Source organism: Aedes albopictus, chromosome 2 (assembly GCF_035046485.1).
Source record: "Aedes albopictus strain Foshan chromosome 2, AalbF5, whole genome shotgun sequence".
In the NCBI taxonomy this organism is placed as follows: domain Eukaryota; kingdom Metazoa; phylum Arthropoda; class Insecta; order Diptera; family Culicidae; genus Aedes; species Aedes albopictus.
In genome coordinates this window covers 213,782,667-213,806,092 of record NC_085137.1, presented here as the reverse complement: position 1 = coordinate 213,806,092, position 23,426 = coordinate 213,782,667, and the positions used below count along the sequence as shown (strand labels likewise).

At 36.9% G+C, this 23,426-nt stretch overlaps 2 protein-coding genes and 1 long non-coding RNA gene across 5 annotated transcripts in view; 2 read left to right on the top strand and 1 right to left on the bottom strand.

The window, feature by feature from the left end:
• LOC109401716 (sepiapterin reductase) overlaps window positions 1-23,087 on the top strand; it is a 28,274-nt gene extending 5,187 nt beyond the window's left edge. The window contains exons 3-4 of one of the 3 annotated variants that reach the window (XM_062851097.1): window positions 12,460-12,798; window positions 22,461-23,087. In XM_062851097.1, coding sequence (XP_062707081.1) covers window positions 12,460-12,782 — 323 coding nt within the window. In that variant the 3' untranslated portion in view covers window positions 12,783-12,798; window positions 22,461-23,087. The other 2 variants (XM_062851096.1, XM_062851095.1) reach the window with 2 other exon arrangements.
• On the bottom strand, window positions 10,086-11,037 carry LOC115268472 (uncharacterized). The gene is made up of 2 exons (XR_009996950.1): window positions 10,846-11,037; window positions 10,086-10,757 (listed from the first exon to the last, which is right to left on the bottom strand). It is a non-coding gene; the product is annotated as an uncharacterized LOC115268472 (long non-coding RNA).
• On the top strand, window positions 22,528-23,087 carry LOC115256421 (uncharacterized). The gene has a single exon (XM_029854937.2). The coding sequence runs from the start codon at window positions 22,528-22,530 to the stop codon at window positions 22,954-22,956; it is 429 nt and encodes a 142-aa protein (XP_029710797.2). The 3' UTR covers window positions 22,957-23,087.
• Window positions 23,088-23,426: the final 339 nt, after the last annotated feature.

Genomic DNA, 23,426 nt, shown 5'->3' with positions numbered 1-23,426 from the left:
TGCCATTTTTATTGTAAACATCTAATTTACACAAAAGCTTTCGGAAATAGATAACACCAAATAAAAACAAATGATTTCTATTTTTATACATAACGAGCACATTTGGCAACACTGCATGAGTATTAGAATAGATGGCAACACAATTCATAATTGCTACTCCATGATTAATCGCAGCGAACGATTGTCGCTTTAGTTTGTGTGTTTGCTTATCAGCGACGACAGCAGCCACTTCGATCACTCACCAGCATTCTTCACCATTCGCCATTCATTCATTCGCTTGCGATCAAAACTGCGACGAACGGCAACGAATATCCATGTCAAGCAACTTGCGCATGGCTTTCCACTGGTGATGGGGTTACGTGCTTGATCATGACAATCCGTTTGCTGCATCTTTCTCGATTCGATTCAGCAAAAAGGAGTGAATATGAATGGAGTGAGGCGAATATACCGATCCTTAATATGATACCGTAAAATGGGGTATCTTTGATAATGCGGGTAACTTTGATAGTGCGGCAGGCATTGTGTAATTTATCTTACAACTATGATTCCTTCAACCAGTTAAGAAAAAGGTAAACTTAAATCAATTCTGTAGATATGAAAGTTCATCTTAGACGCATTTTCATTAATATCTAGTTTATATACAACTTTTTGGACAAAAAATAAAAATTGTTGATATTTTTGTCATTTATCAACCCCTTCAAACAATCTGCTATACGACTTGGTTGAAACTATTTTTTCAATGAATGGACTCTTATTCTCGATAGATTCATCATAGTAGATTCCAAATCTGACCTTGAATCTCTTAACGAAGTGTGTTTTTACGAAATGGAAGCAATTTTGTAGTTTGGGATATTATTCTCCATACATTGATAAACGCCTAATAGTATGCAATGCCCTTGTAATTTCATGTAGATAAATATGTGTTGTTCAAAATTTGTTAATAAAACATTAAAAAACTACCCAAAAAAAAGGAAACTAACCATGAATAGCATGTAATCATATGTTGATGTACCGTTAAGTGTTTATTGTTACAAAGATAATGATTTTTGATAGCTAAATTTATTGTGTTTTGCACTCAATACTCCACAAACTCATTTTTATGTGTAGAATTTAGTAAAAAATCAATGTATGGATATAAAAATTCTATCTTATATATTCCACAAGCCTTCTCTCATCATGTTCGTACTCCTAAGATTTCAATCTGTGGTTATTTTTTGAGATTTGATGTGTTTTTAGGGCATTATCAAAGTTACCCCAAAATGAAAATCTGATTTTCGGTTAAATGAAAAACTAAAAGTTATCCAAAAAATTTCAGATTATCGAATTTTGTAATTGAAATTGATAACTCATACCCCAGTACTTGTTTTAAAAATATAAAACTCGGGGGAATACTGTTACATGTAAAAATATTGAGAAAATTCGCTGAAAAACTATCAAAGTTACCCCATTTTACGGTACTATACATTGTCGATCTGGGAGTCATCTATAATTGATCGAACAATCGATTTGATTTATCGGAATTAACATTCGCGTACAACCGATCTCTTTTCCATGCAAAAAAAGCCTAAGAAAAGTAGGCTCTAGGGAGCAAACGCCACTAATCCATTTCGCCACGAAGAACAAACAAAAAGTCATACCATATGCAATCACATCAATAGACAACACAATACCCAACACTGTTCTTCACTTCTCTGCCTGGGACAATAAAAGACATGATCTATTATTCGGCAATCCAGTAAGAGTAAACGCAATACCCGCACCTATTGTTTGCGTTTCCGCTAATTACTAGCATACTTGGCAACACTGCCGTAAAAATCAATCAAAAGATATTTTTACAGGGATTTTTATAAGGAGTTGGACCTTCGAATATAAAATAAAAATACTGAAGTCTGAGCTACCAGTTGCGCGACGATGCGTAGTATCTAATATTATCTAATTCCAAAGGATATCATACTTTATATTTTATCATATTCCATATTTTCAGGTTCAGCTTCTGAAATTAGCTGTGAGTCATTTAATGTAGTTATATCGAAATTACATTTTCAGCACTGTTGCTTATAAATACACTCATCAAATGTTTTCCTGAATATATTTTACGTCAATGTTGCCAAATGTACTAAACCTAAATAAAAAAATACTTTTGGCTTGTTAATTAGATTTCATACTAGTGTTCTAGTAAAATTAAGATTTCTACAATAAATATTACATATTTGGCAGCACTTCTGTTCAGATAATGTTAAAATATATGAAATTTGTTTAGAATTGATGATCTCAATCTCAGATACATTTTTTTTAGTTCAACAGGTTATGCTTGTCCATTACGATAGACTCATAATTGATGAACTGGCAACACTGTAACATTTTTTTAATCCTTTTTATACTTGATATTGTTCAAATCAACACAAAACGTCTTTGTATGGCACCGAACAATTTTTTTTCCGAAATTCATAAACTGCACCTGATTTTATATGATACTTTATATGAAAAAATGAATATTTTTTTCTTAAAAACGCTATATCTCAGGAACGATGCAAATTACTTTGGGGAGTTAAGCTTTTTCGATAGAAAAACGTCTGATAAACACGATGGAATCAAAATTTTTAAAATCAAAATATACGTATTTTGAGAAAAATCGATTTTTAGTTTTAAAATTAAAAAATATGATATCTGGCAACACTGTACCAAAAAATTAATATTTTTTCTGGATTCCCTGAACGATTTCCTTTAAAAAAGCCGAAGGTCGAAAATGTGTAGGTGCAATCGTTTCAATGATAAAAATGAAAGAAAGAGAGGATAATTTTCATATCGGCCAAAACGAGGGGTGCTGCCACGGGCCGAGGGGTGATCCGATCGGCACCAAAATTTGGATTTTTTCTTTTTCCATCTAAACAAATGTTTCAACCAAATTTGGTTCAAATCCGTGATGGTCGGTTGCAAGTTTTCACATTTTCTCGGTCACTTCATATGGAATGACCCTTATATGAAAACCCGAAATTTTTTGTATGGACCGTAACGCTCGGCCATACTCCCCCCTCCCCCTAGAGCGTTACGTAATTTGTGGATGGCGCCCCGAATACAAATTGAGATGTAGCTAAGCATTAGCAAACAACATCAATACACTTAGTACTGTCGTTTTATGTTGTAGCTTTAAGGTGAATATATAACGAAGCCACAACTCGAATTTTCAAGAGCACAAATCTGAAGAACCGAATGTCGGTTTGTGCTGAAAAGTTGATCGATTGGTCACCACCAGCGGGTAACCAATCGATCATCTTGTCAGCTCAAACCGATATTCGGTTCTTCAGATTTGTGCTCTCAAAAATTCGAGTTGTGGCTTCGTTATATATTCACCTTAATGTACTCTGACTTCAGCTTGACATATGAAAACATGACAATGCATCTGACTCTAATGTTACATTAGCATCTAATGTCATACTGATGTAAAACGATGTGTATATGAGCATCAAGATACATAAAAAAACGTTAGGATCTGATGTTACATCAAAATGTAACGTCATGCTGATGTAAAAAGACGTACTCATGAGCATCAAGATACATCCGAAAACATTAAGTTCTGATGTTACATCAAATTGTAACGTCATGCTGATGTATAATGATGCAAGTATAAACATCAAGAAACATTCAAAGACATTAGGCTCTAATGTTACATTTAAAAGTAACGTCATGTAATGTAAACCGATGTTCTCATAAACATCAAGATACATCTAAAAACGTTACATTCTAATGTTACATTATGAGCTAATGTCGTACAGATGTTGAACGCTTTACTCTTTAAAAATCAAGGACATTAGATTTAGACGTTCCCTGATGTCTCCTACATCAGGATTACATTGCGATTTAGATGTGTTTATGCAAGGTAGCATACATCAGAAAATCAAATGTTTTTGATGTCATGAACAATACCCAGAACATCACAACCTGATGTTTTCAGACATTTCTTGATGTGCAAAAACATTAGATTTAAATGTTTACAGAAGTTTTTTAATGTGCAAAAACATAAGACTTAAACGTTTTCTGATGTATGTTGATGTATGTAAACATTAGATGCAAACGATATTCTAATGTTTTACGATGTAAAAAACGTTACCTCTAGACGTTTACAAATGCAGACACATCTGAAAACGTTGGGTTCTAATGTTTAATTCTAACCCTAATTTCGTACTGATGTTGAACGACGTATTCATAAAAATTAGGAAACACCCAAAAACGTTTACTTCTAATGTTACATTAACAGCAAACGTCATGTCATGTCATGTCGTTATGTGCATAAACATCAAAATGCATTCAAAAACGTTATCTTCTAATCTTACATTATACGCCAACGTCATGCTTAAGCAAATTGAAGTACGTAAAAACATCGAAATAAACGGGGTGACATCAGAGCCCTGTAGCATAATCGGGCTAATAATATTAGCTACAAGTTACAAGTTACAAGTACTAATATTACAAGTGCTAATAATTTGTGTTGCATAAAGGCTCAATTTTCCACTAATATTATTAGCACTTGTAATATTAGTGACCATGAAAATACAAGTTGTTTTGGTTCATTTACCTGTCAAAATTCATCCGACAGTTCACTATTAATTTGAAATGGCAGTTGATGTTTGTTTATATTCTGCATTTTCCGCGTAACATCCGGAAATAACTTCATTTATTCCGAAGTTTTGCATTCTTTATACGATAGATGAAGAAAAGCATATGCTGTTTGGATAATTTTCGGCCGCTCTGACGAAATATTTTTTTACAAAATATGGCACTGCAAGTACCTAGATTTTTAGAAAAATGTCCCAAAGATTTAATAGTAATGGTTGAAAAACAATATATAAAGATTTAGCAACATGTATTATGCTTCGTGTTAAATCCCAAGTGATCTGGGATGCAAAAATTGAGCTTTTACCTACTTTTATATGTCGCAACTCGATTCGAGTTAGTGTATGTATATTGTAGCTCTTGATTAGCTTAATGATGCGCAATACAAGCAATTGATTCAAATTCATTTCGCATCTGCAACTTTACCTGTGCTTATGCAGTGACCATAATAACCATAACTTTACCAAGAACCTCCAATCAAAGATGGGTATTGTAGAAACTTTGGAACTTGAGAGACTCAGCAGAAATTATATTTTGGATACAAAGTGTACATCAACGCAATTTTCTCTTCAATGAGTTTCGAATACATACTGCCAAATTTAATTGTCGAAAACTGGAATTAAGGTTGACATGTTAGATAAATAATATCTTTTGAGTTCATCAAAATGGTAAATCGATATATTCAAAAGTAAATATGAGTTCTGCAATACTTTAAATCTAACTTGTAAATTATTTTACAAGACCTTTGAGACTTGTAATCAAAAGTACAAGTCATAGCTAATATTTTATACTTGTAGTTTGTTTATGCAACATACACTTGTAAATTCTACTAATAATATTAGTCCAACCGACTTGTAGTATTGGACTTGTAACTTGTACTTGTAATATTTTTATGCAACAGAAAATTATAAGTTACAAGCTACAAGACTACAGTGACGATTCGTTCGTTGAGAGCTCGTTAGATGGGCTGTCTCGATGGTTAAATGTTCACTGGTTGGGGCAAAACCCAACTAAAAAGCACTGTCAATGTCAAAGTAGATGTCAAAACGAGTTTGACGTCTGACCGCCGTCGCATCACAGCTCCTGTATACACGGAGAAACGAAACTACCCAAAAGTGAGTTCTTTCCACCCAACTTCGGGGTTGCGTGCGTCAAGCCAATTTTGAGTTGATGGAATCGATGTTTTTGTTGGGTTGTTCCCGCTTGCTTCCATGTGAAAAAAATACCTAATTTTAAGTTTTTTCCACTCAACTGAAATTTTGACTAGGTTGTATTCACTCAAATTTGAGTACTGTGCTAGAAACTCAATTTTGGCTTGACGCACGGAACTGCAAAAGTTGGGCTGTTTCTCTCTTCACTCTCTGACAACAACAGAAAGAGCGCATGAAAAGGGAGATGAAAAAGAACTCAAAATTGAGTTTAAAAGTACCTAATTTTGAGTTTTTCAGTTTCTCCGTGTACAGAACGTTTGCGCAAGTATGTGAGTGTTCCGTGACGTATTTCTCGTCACTTGCGTGTGTCTAGATTATTTTGATCAGTTGTCAGTTGCCCCAACGAACGAACACGATTCGCTAGTCGGGGCGCAGTCGTGACCCAACCAGCGAATCCGGACTGTAATATTATTAGTAAAATTTTCATTATGCTACAGGCCCCACATTCTAACGTTAAATCACGAAGATATCAATCGATAACGAACTTGGTTCTTCAATTATCTAAAGGGAGGTGTCGGCTCGTGTATTGCGCATATCAAAAATTCTGATATGCATTTTTTGAAGAGGGTTACCGGACCACATGGTGGTGACCCTCTTTGGGCCTAATGTGCCCCTTTAGCAAACGGTAAAGACAACACCTCAAAATTAAAGGCAACATGTGACGACATTAGAAAAACGTCAGAATATAATGTTTCTGTACATGAACAAACATTTGAAAACGACTAGATGTTACGTTTTTTACATCGAAAAACATTAGAATAACGTTCGAATCTAACGTTTACATACATCAGCATACATCAGAAAACATTTAAATCTAATGTTTTTTCACATCTAAAAACATATGAAAACATCAGGTTCTGATGTTCAGGGTAATATTCTTGACATCAAAAAACGATTGGTTTCCTGATGTATACATTATGTTACCTTGCATAAACACATCTAAATCGCAATGTATTCTAACGTTCAACATCAGAAAACATTCAAAACATCTGAGAACATCAAAAATACATGCGAATCGCATGTTTCTGTGCGTCAAAAAAAAACATATAAAAACGTCTAGATTTGACGTTTTGTACATTGCAAAACATCAGAAAAAACGTTGGAATGTAACGTTTTCATACATCAATATACATCAGGGAACGTCTGAATCTATTGTTTTATACATCAACATACATCAGAAAAACGTTTGAATCTTACGTTTTTGTACATCAAAAAACATCTGAAAACGTCAGGTTTTGATGTTCTGGATAATATTCTTGACATCATAAAACATTTGATTTCCTGATGTATACATTATGTTACCTTGCATAAACACATCTAAATCGTAATGTATTCTAATGTTCAACGACAGAAGTACATTACAACTTGATGTTGATGTACACATCAAAATAAAATGTCAGGCTAATGCAAATTTTTATTCGGGGCCTTAGTGTAAGTGGACGCCGCTTATGATTTTGGTTGGACAATGACCAAAAATAGTGTTGTTTCGACAATAGTCACATACTATGCCCTACGACATTGACGATTCTATTGTCTATGGCTCACCTATTTAGCGCCACCCAGCAGGGACTTGGTCTGGTACCCAATTCAGTATATCCGCTCCACGTAATGTACCGTATCTCTTTTGATTTGTGATATGTTACGCGGAACATTACTCTCTTCATTCGGATAGCGGCTATGTAACCCATTGGATTAAAAACCTCCATCAAACATGAAGCGATTAATCGGAGACTGAAGACTCTATACCAAATTTGGCTCAGAGACAGGTAATCAGTGAGGTCAGTTTTTCTCGTTTGTCAGAGACGATTGATACGTATTAAGACAAACTTTCCACTGCATCTGCCAGCAATAATCGGTGATCGATCAACATTTCGAGTACCTACCTCACACCTACCTACACAAGAATGCCAAGGATCACCGCTCATGCTTTACAATACAGTTGGAAAAACTAGAGCAACACCTGGCCACAATGATGCATAAAGCACTAAAGCGGACCGGAAGTGCCGGTGAGCCAGCCCCACCACAAGCCTTTATAAACCATCAGAGACGAAGAATGCATGTAAATTATTTGAAATCATTGATATAATTACATTTAATTTTTCAGTACTTCGCACTCAGTTCACTCTGGCTGAACAAAAACATTGGAATATGGTTTATAGTTCAGTGTGGCTGAATGTGTTTCTTTGTCTCATAGAAAACCATTCGAAAAAAAAACTCGATTTTTCATCGTCTATGGAGTTGAAATCGATATCACTCACAATCCTACATGAATCAGAGAGGAAGCGGTATAGTAGCACGGAGGTCTCAAAATAGTTTGAAATATGAACGGCGGAAGCCCTCCCAGCTCAGCCCTTCCCACCTATGTTTTTTTTTTATAGGCGGTGCATGTGCAGGCACAGAGCAAGAGTGATTATGTAAAATGATGTCCTTGCATATCCTGAGGTCCTGAAATGTGAAAGTGGAGCAATTTGAGTACTTCAAATTTATACTGGTCGAAGAAAACCATGAAAATGATCTGCCAAAGTGAACTAAGATATTTTTTTCGAAAATATTAAAGAGATTCGGACTTGGATCCTTTAAGTGATAACCAAGCACGTTACCTCTAGGTCATTTTACCTAGCTGAAGGTCAGTCTAGTATGGTAGTAGTATGGTTTCCGTGAAAATTTCATTTTTCGATCAGCCAAAGTGAACCAAGTGGTTGGATTTTTTTCAAGCTTCATTATATTTATTAGCCTTGTTGTTGAATGACGGCTTCTGTGTTAAAGTATAAGTATAAGGTGTGTCGACATAACGCAGGTATTTAAAACCAGTTGATTTTTGTATTGATTTATACATTAAGCTTGTAGTCTACAATGATTGACGAAATAAATAAATAAATAAATGATGAGAATAAATAGATTCTAAAACGCAGTGGATTTGGTTCGGTCTGGCTGAATGAGATTTGAAAAAATGGCGATCAGCGCCATCGAAACATAATAGGACAGATCGAAGAAGTACTAGATTTGTAGTAATGAGCTGAATTTTAATATGGTGAGAAGGTCAATTCTCCGTTTCTGCAATGAAATGGTGCAAAAAGCGCGGGTATTATGATTCCTTGCCTAATTTGATGCAGTTTGAGCAAAATTTTGGGTAACAGTGTTGTTGTTTTCTCCATTCCTTGCAACATAAACAACATAGTTATCCAAAGTTTTGCTCAAACAGCATCAAATTAGGCAAGGAATTACGATACCCACGCTTTTTGCACCTTTTCATTACAGAAACGGAGAATTTACCTTCTCACCATGTTAAAATTCAGCTCATTATTACAAATCTAGTACTACACCGAACGTGCCCCATTGTATCCTCCAACATCCGTATTCCTAATAACGCGTTTAATTCTCTCACAGATTGTTACTATGAGTCGGTTGGAAGTTAGAAATTTGAAGGCGATGAGCAGAATTTAGAATGTTCATCATCTGAACCAACACTAAAACATTTCGCTGATTCTATGGAATGGTTTACAGTTCACTCTGGTTAGATGCAATTTTATTTTTTGTATGTTCTACCAAACAGAAATTTTGAATTTACTCAACGAAGAGCTGTCAAAATTACTGCATTTTTACATGGAAGGAGGATCATCAATTTCTTCATCCAATGGTAAAGAAAGCTCAATTTTTCAAAAAATGGTCTTTGGTTCGGTTTAGCAGTACCCCGACCAATTAGAACGTGGTCGATTTGGGATTCCGTCTGTTGTGATGATCTCCTGGTGTAACGATAAGGATCGCGTGTTGGTGCTACAATCGGTCATATTCTTGGAGGCGGCGAAATTGATAAGTCGTAGGCAATTTGCGTTCGTCAGCTGGTGGGCTTAATTCCTCCTCCTGTTATCATGACGCTGACGTCGTGAATATGGCAGTGTTGGAGCTGCACGTACTCTACCACAGGGAACAGACATGCAAGTCCAGTTTCAGAACTGTGTAAGGAATTTAACGGTCATTTGAAACGGCAACACAAGTGGCAATAGCGTGATGGCGCTGCTATCGCAAAGTTCCCACGCTGCTGTCAGTGGTGAATATAAAACTTACCTAGATATGCGTATTTACCACTGACTGTAGCAACATGCTGCTTAGGTGACGCTAGTGTTTTCAACACGATGTAAGCTGTTTCGAGGTCGCGTGTGCAGACCTGGTGGCTTAGTTTTTAACGTTCGCACTATGGATCCTACACTCTGAAGAATTTTCACGTCCGATTTACGTGAAAAGATAGGTAGTTTTCATCCACCATAATTTTCACGTAGCCTTCACCGGAATTTCAGGTAGCTGGAAAAATTGTGTTTCGATAATCGACGTGATGAGTCAGGTAAATTTGACATGCATTTTACGTATCGTTTACGTGAAATGTGGGTGAGTGCCACTGGAATTTCAGGTAACTTTTACGTGAAAACATGATTAGTTCTACATGAATTTCACGTAATTTATACATGATTTTGGAATAAAAACTAAAGCAGCCGCAACAGCCTGCAGCGTATTCGAGGAGGCAAGAGATTCTAAATCCTTACAAAATGCAATGAAGAAAGCATAGATTTTACCCTATCGGTAAATATGCCATTGCATTTTATAAGGATTTGAAAATTCTTGCCTCCTCAAATGCGCTACAAGCAGGTACAAATATGTATCAATTAAAGAAAAATCTTTATCAGCATTTTATTTTAGAGTAAATAATTAAGTAATAAATAAATAATCGATTTCTGCTGCGCCGTTTTCTGATTTTGGAGATGTTCCCGTTTCCGACGCAACCGGGTCAAGTCGATATCGTACGCTGTCCGGAACATGTGTCGTCACATCGTTGTTACCGATGTCGACTCTGAAGGGTGCTCGATTACTGTTACGCAGTTAACTTGTGCCCGCTGGTGGGCGATTCGAACCGTTGGCGCCATTTGCGTTTGTAATTTAACCCTTTTAGGACGGTTGGGTCATTTGCACCTCGCTGACGCGTTCTACAGCGGCGAGGTTGGTGAAAAAAGTCGTCCCGAAGGGGTTAAACTAGAAGATACGCCTTCAAATTCTATGCTGCCGATGCAAGCGTTGTTGGATGCTGAATCACTACTGCACCTTCACCTCGTAACGGAAAGGCCTTCATCAGGGAAACTGGTAAGTTCAGCGGTAACTGTTCCTTTGACGGACTGCTGGTTTTTGTGTGCAACAAAGTAGCTTCGGGATATCGGCTTGGTCGATGAAGTGCGATCACTGCTTTCTGAGGAAAAAGGAAACACAAATGTATTAGAAAACATCTGGGACAATCATGGTGTGCATATATACCTTTCGGGTCCTCCAAGATTGGATAATTCCAAATCTAAGGATTTTGACGCAAAATCTTAGTCGTCCAGTTGTTTCAAGCCTTCGCTGAACTGCTTCTCCGTTACCGTCAGATGGACCAGCTTCTTAAACTGTTGAGAATATAAAAAGTCACATGTGCTTATAATTATTCACTATCAATTGACCTAAACAATAAAATTACTTTTCAATACTTGGAGCAACTTGCTCGGAAGCTCTAAATCCGCAAGCATTTCTTGCACCAACTTACTTCTCGACGCCATACTGCATTTTTTTTCACACCTGAAAGTCACGTAACTTTCCTTTCGCGGAAACTTCCAAGTCGAAAGTACACTAACACAAACGCATTGAAACGATTTACGTGAAAATAAGGTGGATTGCACCAAACAGGGTGGTGCATACGACGTGGTTATCGAGTGAAGGTTACTAACTGCACGTAACTTCTGAGGTTTTGAGAATAAGGATGAGCTACGTGATATTTCACGTAAATCGGACGTGAAAATTCTTTAGAGTGATCTAACACACCTCATGCAGCATCAAGAATCCGCCATCTATAGATGATCATAATATGATATATCATATATTATATGAGTACCTACATCAGCGAGTATGCAAGTGAAATTGAGAAATCCACGTACCGAGTTTCCGATCTCAAATCCTATTCCGTCGCGTTGGATCTGGTTAATATTCCTGACTTCTTCTGACTTCATGTAAGATGTTTAGACCAATGATGCCCAAATTTGAACCATTTGACACAACTAGTTAATCAACTAACAGTGTAAAATTTTTGGTTCATTTTACGAAAAGTTGCAGGTAGAGCTAGTTCAGCATTTTTAAAATGCGATAATTTTGCTTATTCGGATCATTCTATCTACTGCGGTTTCATTTGAAAGGGTTATAAGCAAAGCGGTGTAAGTGACAAAAACTCGCTTTCGAGTTGCTTTCGAGTAAATGAGGTTTGAAATTTTTCGCCAATTTTTCATCCCATGCAAAATGTATAGACCTTCAGACTTGACCTAATTTTCTTCGATTTTTTATATTTTTTCTAATCATCCTAAAAACATTTTTGAAGAAGTTTCCAAAAGCTTGAAATCTGGAGAATTTTCTGATACGCTCAGCTCAAAATCGACGAAATGGTCACTTACACCCCTTTGTATCTGGGCCACGCATTTGTCTCGTTTTTTTTCGAAAATAAATGATGTTCTAAAGCGAATGTAACGCTCTTTTTTACTGCTTGGGAACCTCTGATCAGCACAATGTGACTAAAACAAAACCTTAAAAATCTTATCATCGTGTGTTTTTTTTTTCTTTCTCTCCATTTCAGAGCGCAGATTGAGACGAATCCGATCGAATCCCACCGTTCTACAGCAGTTGGCCGAACGCAGGGAAGCGTGTATGCAGCATCTGCTGAGCGACAATAGCAGTACACCGGCACGTGGAAATCCTGAACTCGATTTGGACGAACCGGTCAACAATCACGAACTGTTGCGCTTCATCAGGCCCGAACAGGCCCTGTCCGTGGCAGAGTTGGTACATCTGGTCAAGTACGACCACCTCGAGCAGGAACCGAACGCCCCGCAGGAACAGGAACCGGACTCGGGCAAAGAGGGGGAAGAAAGCGGAACGGAAAGCTCAACCAGTCGCTAGTAATCAACGGTCAGAGGTAAGTTATAGGGAGAGGAGGTGATGTGCGATGTACGATGGGCAGCACCTAATGATGATATAATAATTGTAGGGTACCGTCACTCGATGAGCTTGGCATTCGTTTCATCTGTGGTGTCGTTATTCTTGTAGTTATGAAATGAGACAGCATTTGTTAGGAATTTGCACAGTAATCGCAATGCACAGTGGTCCAAGAAGTCTATTTTGGCAAAATTCAAATTGTTGGCGAAGTTGTGTTATTTCAATACTCATCTTGCTTTATTTAAAGATCAATGAAAATTCTTTTGACCAGCAAGTATTTCATGTATTTTGGACAGACTGAGGACAACGGGCCGAAAATTGACCCTTAAATTCCTTAGAAATCAATTGAATATTTTGCAAAGTTACTAATACGCTTATACTATGACTCTACTTTGCGTTCCTGGTACTAAAAACCTCAACGAAAGCATTTTAACTTTCTTCGTGCATTAGCTGATGTTGACCGCGCCGACGTAGTGCACGCTCAGTATTCCTGTCTGGGTCATAATGATCCCAATACGCGATTAGGGGTAAGCTGAGAAAATCACCATTTCCAATCGCCTGTTAGAATTGCATTTTGGACACCGAATATATGTCAATTTCTTGATTTTGCTTTGGCTGACCAAGCCATGTGGGAAATTACACTGTTGAAAGTGCTTTGACGTCCATGTGCACAACATTCAAATTGAGATTTGAATTATGAAAAGAAATCCACGTACTCTGGTGAGACTCGAACTCATGACTCCCAATTCGCTAAACGGGCGCTTCTATTTCTTCAAGCTACGGAGTCACTCGACTATCTCCGTCCGCCAGCAGGCCTAGAACTGAGCTAGATTCCACAGTCGCACATGGTTAGCTATTCTGAGTTGACATGAGCTGAACTACACAGTTTATATTATGGGTTAAGCCGCAATCCACTCTGAAATCTCTTTTCCGGCTTTTTGTCGAAGTCAAAAGAAGAAAAGTACCCTAAACGGGCAGTGGCAAGAATATTGCCACCAGCGCTGGTGGCCTAAACGGGCAGTGGCAACTATATTGCCACCTCAAAAGCTCGTTTTTGGGGTTAACGGGCAGTGGCAACTATATTGCCACCAGCGTTTTTGGCCTAAACGGGCAGTGGCAACTATATTGCCACCAAGATTTTTGAGAGTTTCTTTCAAACAAAAATTGTTTTGTACATGTAATCATTAGGGTGCCAATGGAATGTATGGGAAAAATTTGACCATCGAATTTCAAAAACGGGTAGTGCTCAAAAGTTTCGTCTCCTCAAAAAAAGTCCCCATGCAAAATTTCAGCTCAATCGGACTTCGCTAAGGGGTGGCCCAAAGTGGTCAAAGTTTGGCTGTTTTGAAACACGAAAAATATCCCAAGGTAGGGATACATGAAAATTTCGAAATCGAAAATTTTTTTTTGATGCCAAATGCCTTAAAAGTGCATGAAACGTCGAGATCTGGTGTTATCTCAAAAATTTTTTTTTGGAAAAAAATTGACTTTTTGGACTTAGAAAATTTTTGAGTTGGGGGAGTGAAATGAATTCGAAATGGAGGATTTGAATTTAGTTGCTGAAATATTCATAGCAATAGTACTGGAAAATGTCTTATATCATCGTTGGCAACTGCTAGCATATTATATATCATATATCGTTAGGGTGGTTCACTTATTTTGCATTAGGGTGGTCCTTTTTGTAGAAAAAATAAAAAATAAGATAATAGTATTACAAATCTCTTATATAACTGTAAGTCATTTTCAATATTGAATATATATAATATTTCATTAGGGTGGCTCATTTTTTTTAATTAGGGTGGTTCTTTGAGATGTAAATTAAGAACAAAAAAATATTTCCAGAAAATTTACCTGTCATATTTTTGTATAGTTTAAAACTATGATCCTTTATTGGCATGTAACACTTTGTTAAGATATTCCTAGACCAACATGTGGAAAGGGCGTAACAACCATTGCGAATTTCTGCTTTTTATGTCCCTGGATTCTTTTACCAGTAACAGATAGAGCTGACTCTCCTCTATCTGTTAATGGGAAAAGTTTGCATAAAATATTGAGATACGCCCAGGATGGACGAGAAAAGTAAGCGTTTGCAATGGTTGTTAGGCAACACAAATGTTGGTCCAGATCTTTATTATGGTTTAAAATATGGAATAATAAACTGATTTTAAACGTATCCAAATTATGACAGCTTGATAGGCGATGATGATGTGCAACAAAAGTTTTTCGTTTTTCTTTTCTAAAAAGATTCTTGGCCTTGGGCTGCTTCATTTCCGAAAACACAGTTACGTTACTGGGGAAAGAACAACAGTAGGTTGCTTTCTATCTATCTAAACAAAATATACTTTAGCTACAAGATTACCATATAGCATACCGAAGTGGTGAGTGAACCTAAACTCTAACGTGATGGGACGAACAAAAACATACAATAATTTAACATTGGAATTAAACACACGATGACAAAAGAAAGACCTCTATGATCACTGCTTTCCATAATACGAGATAGATGGGAAAAATTATTTATTCTCTAAAAATGTTGCTTTACCGACACACTTTTGCGTTGCCTAAGCCAGCTCAACAAAAGTTAGCACAATTTATCGTATTCATTGTAAAAATATATTGAAAAACTGGTTTCTGTCTTCGTGTGCTGCAATTTCAGTAAACTATGACCTTAATTTGATAAAATCAACTCGAATGTTGATGTTTTTCGGATAACCAACTGAAATGGTATGTTTGACATACGTAATGTCTGAAGTTCATAGGCACAAACATGTTTGATAGGATCGCTCAAAATCTACAGGGCTGTTGACGAAGAAGTTGCCAAAGCAGTATATAAAGGGTTCTTGAAACATCTGCAGTTTTTGGATAGTAATCGCAATATCTTTTCAACCATATTTTGATATCATATAATCCAAAAAATGTGTCTGGTAAATCCATAATCGAATCAAACAACATTTCTAAACTTGAACTGCACTCATTTGTACAAGGCAGTCAGCACACAAAAGAATTATTACACAGCGAAACATTTTGTTGTCTCAGAAGCGAACTTATATGTCTCTGACAGTTTCTGGGTCGCTGGATCCGAATCGGGCTCAGATTTGCTCCAGCACGTCAGGATTTTGAGCTATACCTCAATTTATAGGGCAAAATATGTGATTTTGGGTTTTTTTGACTGAAAGCCATTTAGCATGAAAATTATTTTTTTAAGCAATTAAAGTGTAAATTGGTCGATTAACATCTAAACTAACGATCTATGCCAAATATTTCGTTTTACATAAATAAATTTGATAATTTTAAGCATTTTATTTTGGGTACAATATTTGCCATACAAGCCAACCTCCAAAACTTGCGTGCAAGTTGAGTAGTCAACTTAAAATTGTTGAAACTATGAAATTTGATTTGGTAAAACGAAATATTTGGCATAAATCGTTAGTTTAGATGTGTTTCGACGAATTTACACTTTGATTGCTGAGCGGTTCCATATCATTTCATATTTTTTTATTTCAATTAAAACTTGCATACAAGTCTTTGGGGGAGAAAAAAACCGTTTTGCATACTTGGTTCGCCATTTTGAATCTAGCGTTACTTATGAGAGGGGCCTATGAAAAATGCACATGATATCTTCAAAAAATTGTATCTCGAAAACGGTTTGTCCGATCGGTTTGGTGTCTTCGGCGAAGTTTTAGACAATTGTTGGTGCTATATGGAAAAAATATGCACGGTAAAAAAAAGTTTGGTTTTTGTGTTTTGAACTAAAATATAGATTTTCCCTTAAAAGTTACATGTCAATAATTTTTTAATTATCCTTATGTTATAGCTGACTGAAAATGCTATCTAGTGCACAGTAGGTTGTTCTGGAGAAAAATAGGTTACAATGAAAAAAAATGTTAAAAAATACGATTTTCAAAAAAGCTATTAAGAAAAGTCAAAAAAGTTTGTCATCCTAATTTTATGAAAGAACATCAAATTTGCAAGCTAAAAGTACTTCGGTAACATTTTTCTAAGATGCACCGTTCAGAAGATATTACTGATTTAATATTGATTTTTTTTGATAACTTAATAAGTTTTGGCCCTTTTCGGATGTACTTCGTATTTCTCCAGTTTCAAAAGTATTTTTTTCGGAAAGATTGGAAAATTTTGAGTTAACATGACACTGACAGCTTAAAGATTCGAGTGAAATGCTCTGCCTTAAAAGTATTTTTGAAAAACAAGCTACAAAGTACCACTATCAGGAACAATGATGGTGTAAATCAAAAGAGCACACATTTCATCCGCTCAGTACGGACATGCTTGGCCATTGCAAAAGCTAATTATATCTGCAAATACCGCATTAATGAAAAACTTCCCCATCTTAGGGGTTCAACAAACAGTTTTACTCTTCAAAGTAAACTCTTCTTCCTCATAGAAACAGCTGAATAAATATTTACTTGAATTTTTAAATTTAGTCTCACAAAACTTTTTAAAATCTTACAATGAGATGAACCTCTCTAGTAAATAAATCTCTTTGGTAGTCCGTACCACAATATTTAACTCTGTAGATAGAAATCGGTTTTAATCACTATATTGATGCCGTGATTAATGAAATAGAACGAGAGGAGAGATAATAATTAGAGAATATCTCATTATAGATAAGTCACCGAATGATTTGTAGGAAATCATGGCTTGAAGCTATACGAAAAATATTAACTGGTTGAATTTTCTGGAAGAATTTTTTGATCTTAATTTCCAAAAAAAAAACAACCCCAACAGAAAAAAATAATACAAATACAAATACTATTATCGTTTTTTTTAATTTTTTTTTCTACAAAAAGGACCACTTTTATGCAAAATAAGTGAAGCACCCAAAACAAAAAAGATTCAAAATTTTAAAATGAAAATAAAAGATTTCATAAATAATGGGTGATACGCCCGGGAGGGACAGGAGAAGTAGAAATTCGCAATGGTTGTTACGCCCTTTCCACATGTTGGTCTAGGAATATCTTAACAAAGTGTTACATGCCAATAAAGGATCATAGTTTTAAACTATACAAAAATATGACAGGTAAATTTTCTGGAAATATTTTTTTGTTGTTAATTTACATCTCAAAGAACCACCCTAATTAAAAAAAATGAGCCACCCTAATGAAATATTATATATATTCAATATTGAAAATGACTTACAGTTATATAAGAGATTTTTAATACTGTTATCTTATTTTTTATTTTTTTCTACAAAAAGGACCACCCTAATGCAAAATAATTGAACCACCCTAACGATATATGATATATAATATGCTAGCAGTTGCCAACGATGATATAAATTTTTTCCAGTACTATTGCTATGAATATTTCAGCAACTAAATTCAAATCCTCCATTTCAAATTCATTTCACTCCCCCAACTCAAAAATTTTCTAAGTCCAAAAAGTCAATTTTTTTCCAAAAAAATTTTTTTGAGATAACACCAGATCTCGACGTTTCATGCACTTTTAAGGCATTTGGCATCAAAAAAAAATTTTCGATTTCGAAATTTTCATGTATCCCTACCTTGGGATATTTTTCGTGTTTCAAAACAGCCAAACTTTGACCGCTTTGGGCCACCCCTTAGCGAAGTCCGATTGAGCTGAAATTTTGCATGGGGACTTTTTTTGAGGAGACGAAACTTTTGAGCACTACCCGTTTTTGAAATTCGAAAATTCGATTTTCATTGGCACCCTAGTAATCATGTATATAATCATTTCCATAATAGTACGCGTTGACAACTCTTCTAGTTTTTTCGGCCTTATAAAGGGTTAAATAATAGAAGTAGTATTAACTAACAAATGTTTTCTTGCAAATAATCAAATTTCTTCGTTAAACAAGCATATATTTGTTAAAAACAAAGAAAAATCGCCAGACCGACAGAATACGCCTCCAAGTATACAATCGCACAGCATTTCCATGTAGTTTATCAAATGACCAAAATATATTAACAGTAGAAAGCTTGTAATATATTTTGGACACCACCTATTTTAGGCGTTTCAGATGAATGTTAAGAGATTGGCTGCCCAATACTTTTTTATTGCACATTTCTCATTGCAATAAGGCTTTCAAATTTCTTACAATTACATATAAATTCATCGATTTTGAGGTGCATATTGTATAAATAAAATGTAAGTCCTCTTGCATACCTGTGCATTTGAGGGGTTTAAGCGACACAGTTTACATAATTTTGAAATAAATTCTTAATTGTTAAGCGTATTTTCAACGCAAGTCATCAGAAAAAAGTCTGATTGATCCAGTAATCGATATTGAGAAGTATCTACTTTTATTAGTTCTTCGGAACAAGACATACATCACCGTGCCTGTCCTAATTACATACATGTCCAAATTATATCTTTTACCCTACTCGGAAACGCTGTTGCGCAAGACTGTTGCATATCAAATGATACGCAGTTCTGTAATCGGATTTATAGCTATTTATTGTTATGGCTAACCAAACCATACTCTGTATAATCTAGGATTGCATAATGACCAAACCCACTGATCGAGTTCTCTTGTTGACAGAGCATCTATTCAATATGTGAATTAGTTTATGTTATGACAACGAACTGACTCGGTCGCCATTACTCGTCAAGAAGGCATATCTTTTTCATCTTATTTTACGGAATGTTACAGCTATCACATGCGAATGTATAAGCCTGCTTAATATTCGCCTTGTGATAACTGTCTGGAAACTGCTATGCTTTGACCAGCATAGGGAAGTGAAGCCACTGCAAAAAGCTGTATTTTGTTTAACCTTCTTCGTGCATTAGGACAGCCTCACCCCGCTGACGTAGCGTACGCTCAGCGTGCTTGTCTGGGTCATAATGACTTTAAGCGCTGCGGTGTTCAGAACATCAAGCACATGGAGATGGCCTAATTTTGATTAGATTGTTCTCATTTCACCCTTTTGCCTCCACACAAGACATCCATATGCCAATATTGGTCGAACAACAGTTGTATAAATCAATTCGATATATTTGGATTTTAGACCCTATGTTTTACCAAATGTTTACAGGCATTACCCGAAGGCCATACAAGGTTTCTTGATTTTAGACCATGTTTTAGACTCAATATAAAGTATTCAGGTAAGCTTGGAATCAGGAATAAATCCAACGTACTTTACCTATTCAGTTACATCGATTTTAGAATCAAAGGGACGCAAAGGTCGTACGCCATTACGATTTGGTCTTTTCGTGAAGAGACCAATGGATGTTTTGCTCGGATTTATCGAAAGGTTATATTGGCGACACCAGGAGCGTCAACAGCGTATCTGCTACAAAAGTGGGGATAAGACTCCCCCTTAGGGGCATCCACAAACACTAAATTTCCTAAACGCTGCTTGACACAATGTCGAGAAGAGATGTCAGTTTTTGAACATTTGATAAATCCAGATAGAAATCATTGGAGATATACCCTGACTTCGTGTGGCTTCCAATATGGCATCGAAATATACCGTCGAAAGCAGCATCGATATCTGAGAAAAAAAACCATTGTTTTTGAGTGAATACTGTTTCAATATCGTAAACAACTTAGTGAAAACGAGTTACAGTGGGCTTTCTAGATTGGCTAGTTCACATGAAGAGGCATGTTAGCCTTATGAACAGCACGGATGTGATGATCGACAATGCGTTGTAATAATTTTAGCAGACGTGATGATTAGATAAAGACTCTTCATCTGTCACATGCTAGAGTGTTTGTGCCATCGGTAATCTCACGTTCCCATATTCATCCTATTCGAAAACAAGCGATTACGGCACCGATTGATTCCGTTCTTTTTGTTTCATGCGTGCTCACTTTTAACAAAAAATACAACAGTTTGAAACAAAACATACAACATTTCAATCCTTTGTTTTTCGTAGGATGAAAATGAGAGCCACATGCCTAATAAGGGAACCAACGCCCTCATTGATCATCTCGTGACTAATTATGATGAAGTTCTGATTGTACTCCACACGTAAGAGCAAAGATTCCGGTCTAAAAAAAAACGTTGTAATGTCTACATAGCGATTCAGACTGATGTAGCCTTAGCTAACAAGAGTAGCTACAAATTGGTACAAATGGTGCCAAACGACCAGTAAGCTCTACCATGTTTTCCATAATTTATCCAGTTTATTCCACTAGTATAAATGCTTAGCTTCGTGTTCGTACCGCAATGTACGTATATTGCTGATTTCTGACTCATATTCAGCAATGCAACTCTCATTAACCACTTGAAGCTAATTACCATTTCTCACATAAAATCACGTTACTAATAGCAATCGACGAGGCACTGTCGACGGTTCAGTTAACTCTGTGTTTCTAACGTGGCATTAACAATCACAATCCCGCTTTTGTTCGCAACAGAATGGCGTCTTCATCGTCCACTAAAACCGATCTGAATCAGATTTCGTACCTGCTGATCACCGGCGCCTCGCGAGGAATTGGCCAACGCATTGCAATCGAAACAGCGCGAAAGGTCAAACCCGGATCCATTGTAGTTCTACTGGCACGGTCTGCTTCCGGGCTGGAATCGACCAAGGCGGCAATCCTGGAAGTCAATTCCCGGATCACTGTGGTCACAAGTTCGGTGGATCTGACCAACGCACCCAAACAACTACTGGAAGAAATCATCGATAAATCCTTGGCGAAGACACCGACCGGAAACTTTGGCCTGGCAGCGGTCGTTCACAATGTCGGTACGATTGGCAACGTGGAGCGTAAGGCAATCGACATGAATGATCGCCAGGAATGGGAAGAGTACTTTGCTACGAACTTGTTCACGGTCGGTGTCCTGAACAGCTGCTTTCTGCTCAAGTTTAAGGACTGTGCCAAAAAGTTGGTGGTGAATATTACGTCGAAGGCGTGTTTGCTTCCGTTCAACAGCATGGGATTCTACTGTGCTGGAAAGGCTGCTCGCGAGATGTATTTCCGAGTGTTGGCTGCCGAGGAACCTGACCTGGTCGTCCTGAACTACTCTCCCGGTCCGGTTGACACGGATATGACCGTTGACATCCAAGATCGGTCCAACGACGAAGGCATTCGCAACTACTTTAAGGGTCTTCGCGATGATAGCACCATGCTCACCACTCAACAAACCACGGAAAAGTTTCTGAGCGTTTTAGAAGCCGGCCAATTCAAATCGGGAGACCATGTTGATTACTACGATTGAACGATCAAATCATTCCACTTGCATATTGTTATTTCATATTTTACATGTTGTGGTTTATAAAGCTATCCTTATACTCAATATTGATGTTACGAATAAGATGCGCATAATTAGCTAGAAGCAAATAATTTTGATGTTTCTATTGTACGTCGTTTTTTAGATTGCCATTCTACAAATATAAAGTGTCACTTGTCTTTTATTTCTTTTGGTGTTACGTACATCATTTTGTTATTTTATTTGTTCGGTAATATTTGAAAGCACTCAAAAGAATATTTTTCCCTAAAATTTAAAAGAATTATCACTTTTTTTCAGAAATTATAACATCTTTCAAAATTAAGCATGTCCGGTAAATTACACATTTTTAATAGACGTAAAAAACTGAAAAATGGCGTATAATAGTACTGGCTTAAAGACATTTCTCATTGATATTACTTAATAAATGCAAAAGAAAACAGCAGATAACTTCGAGTTTTCTTTCCATCTACTTGTTTCGTTTCAGACTGCTCAAAACTATCCGAAACCCCTGTGATCTCCCATCAAGTACAATACCCCCAGCCCCCATCACAATGAATTCGGCTTTCGGTAGAACTTTCCTCTTTCTCACTGATCTGGCGTGGAAGAGCCGCATTACGCTCCCGGTGCTGATAACGGCCGGTTTCATGATAATGAACTTCCGCTGGGAGGTGGAAATCAACATCCACACCGAACGGATCGCGATGCAGAGGATGGACGACGGACAGGGCGGCGGTGGTGGCGGAGGAGGACGAGGTGGTGGTGGTGGAGGTGCAAGGGCCGGTGGCGTCGCGGCAATTGATTACAGTCTGGAAGAATCGTGGGAGACGACCGACGATAGTGACGAGGACGAAGATGACGATGTCGACGACGGCGAGGATGATGAAACCGATTACGACGAAGACAGTGACGACGATGAAATTTACAGCGACGACGAGGGGGGCGATGACGAAGTTCGACGCATAGCTTTGGTCACGTTTTAGCAGTGAGGCGTGGCCCGTTGTTGGTTGGTGACTGAAAGATAGGTTAATTGGTAGCATTAATATCCTCTTCAATGCAAATATTTTAAAACTCGTGTTATTTATTGGAATAAACGGTTGTCCGTGAGCACAAATTGTACGTCTTTCAATAAACCGTTCTGTCAGGATATACCTTCGACGATATCGACTTTTTGGAACTAATCCTAGTTGAAACTAATAGTCCTAAAGTGACTGATAGCCAGTTCCTTTCTATCTTCTCTTGTCGAGTCGAGTCAAGTACAAGACACTGAAGACGACCTTACAGTTGAGGTCGAAATACGTATCTGTCAAAGGATGCAAATTCTTAGTGGAATTCAAAGGAACCGTACTTAACCCGATTTTCTTTTATTTACAGATATTCCCCTAACAAGCCCAGGTTAATCATCATCTTCTCTTGATTTTTTATTGCCTTGGTTGTTGAATATGTAAATTCG

Coding starts and splice junctions, on each gene's coding strand:
- LOC115256421 (XM_029854937.2), top strand. CDS start 22,528: ATGAATTCGGCTTTCGGTAGAACTTTCCTCTTTCTCACTGATCTGGCG.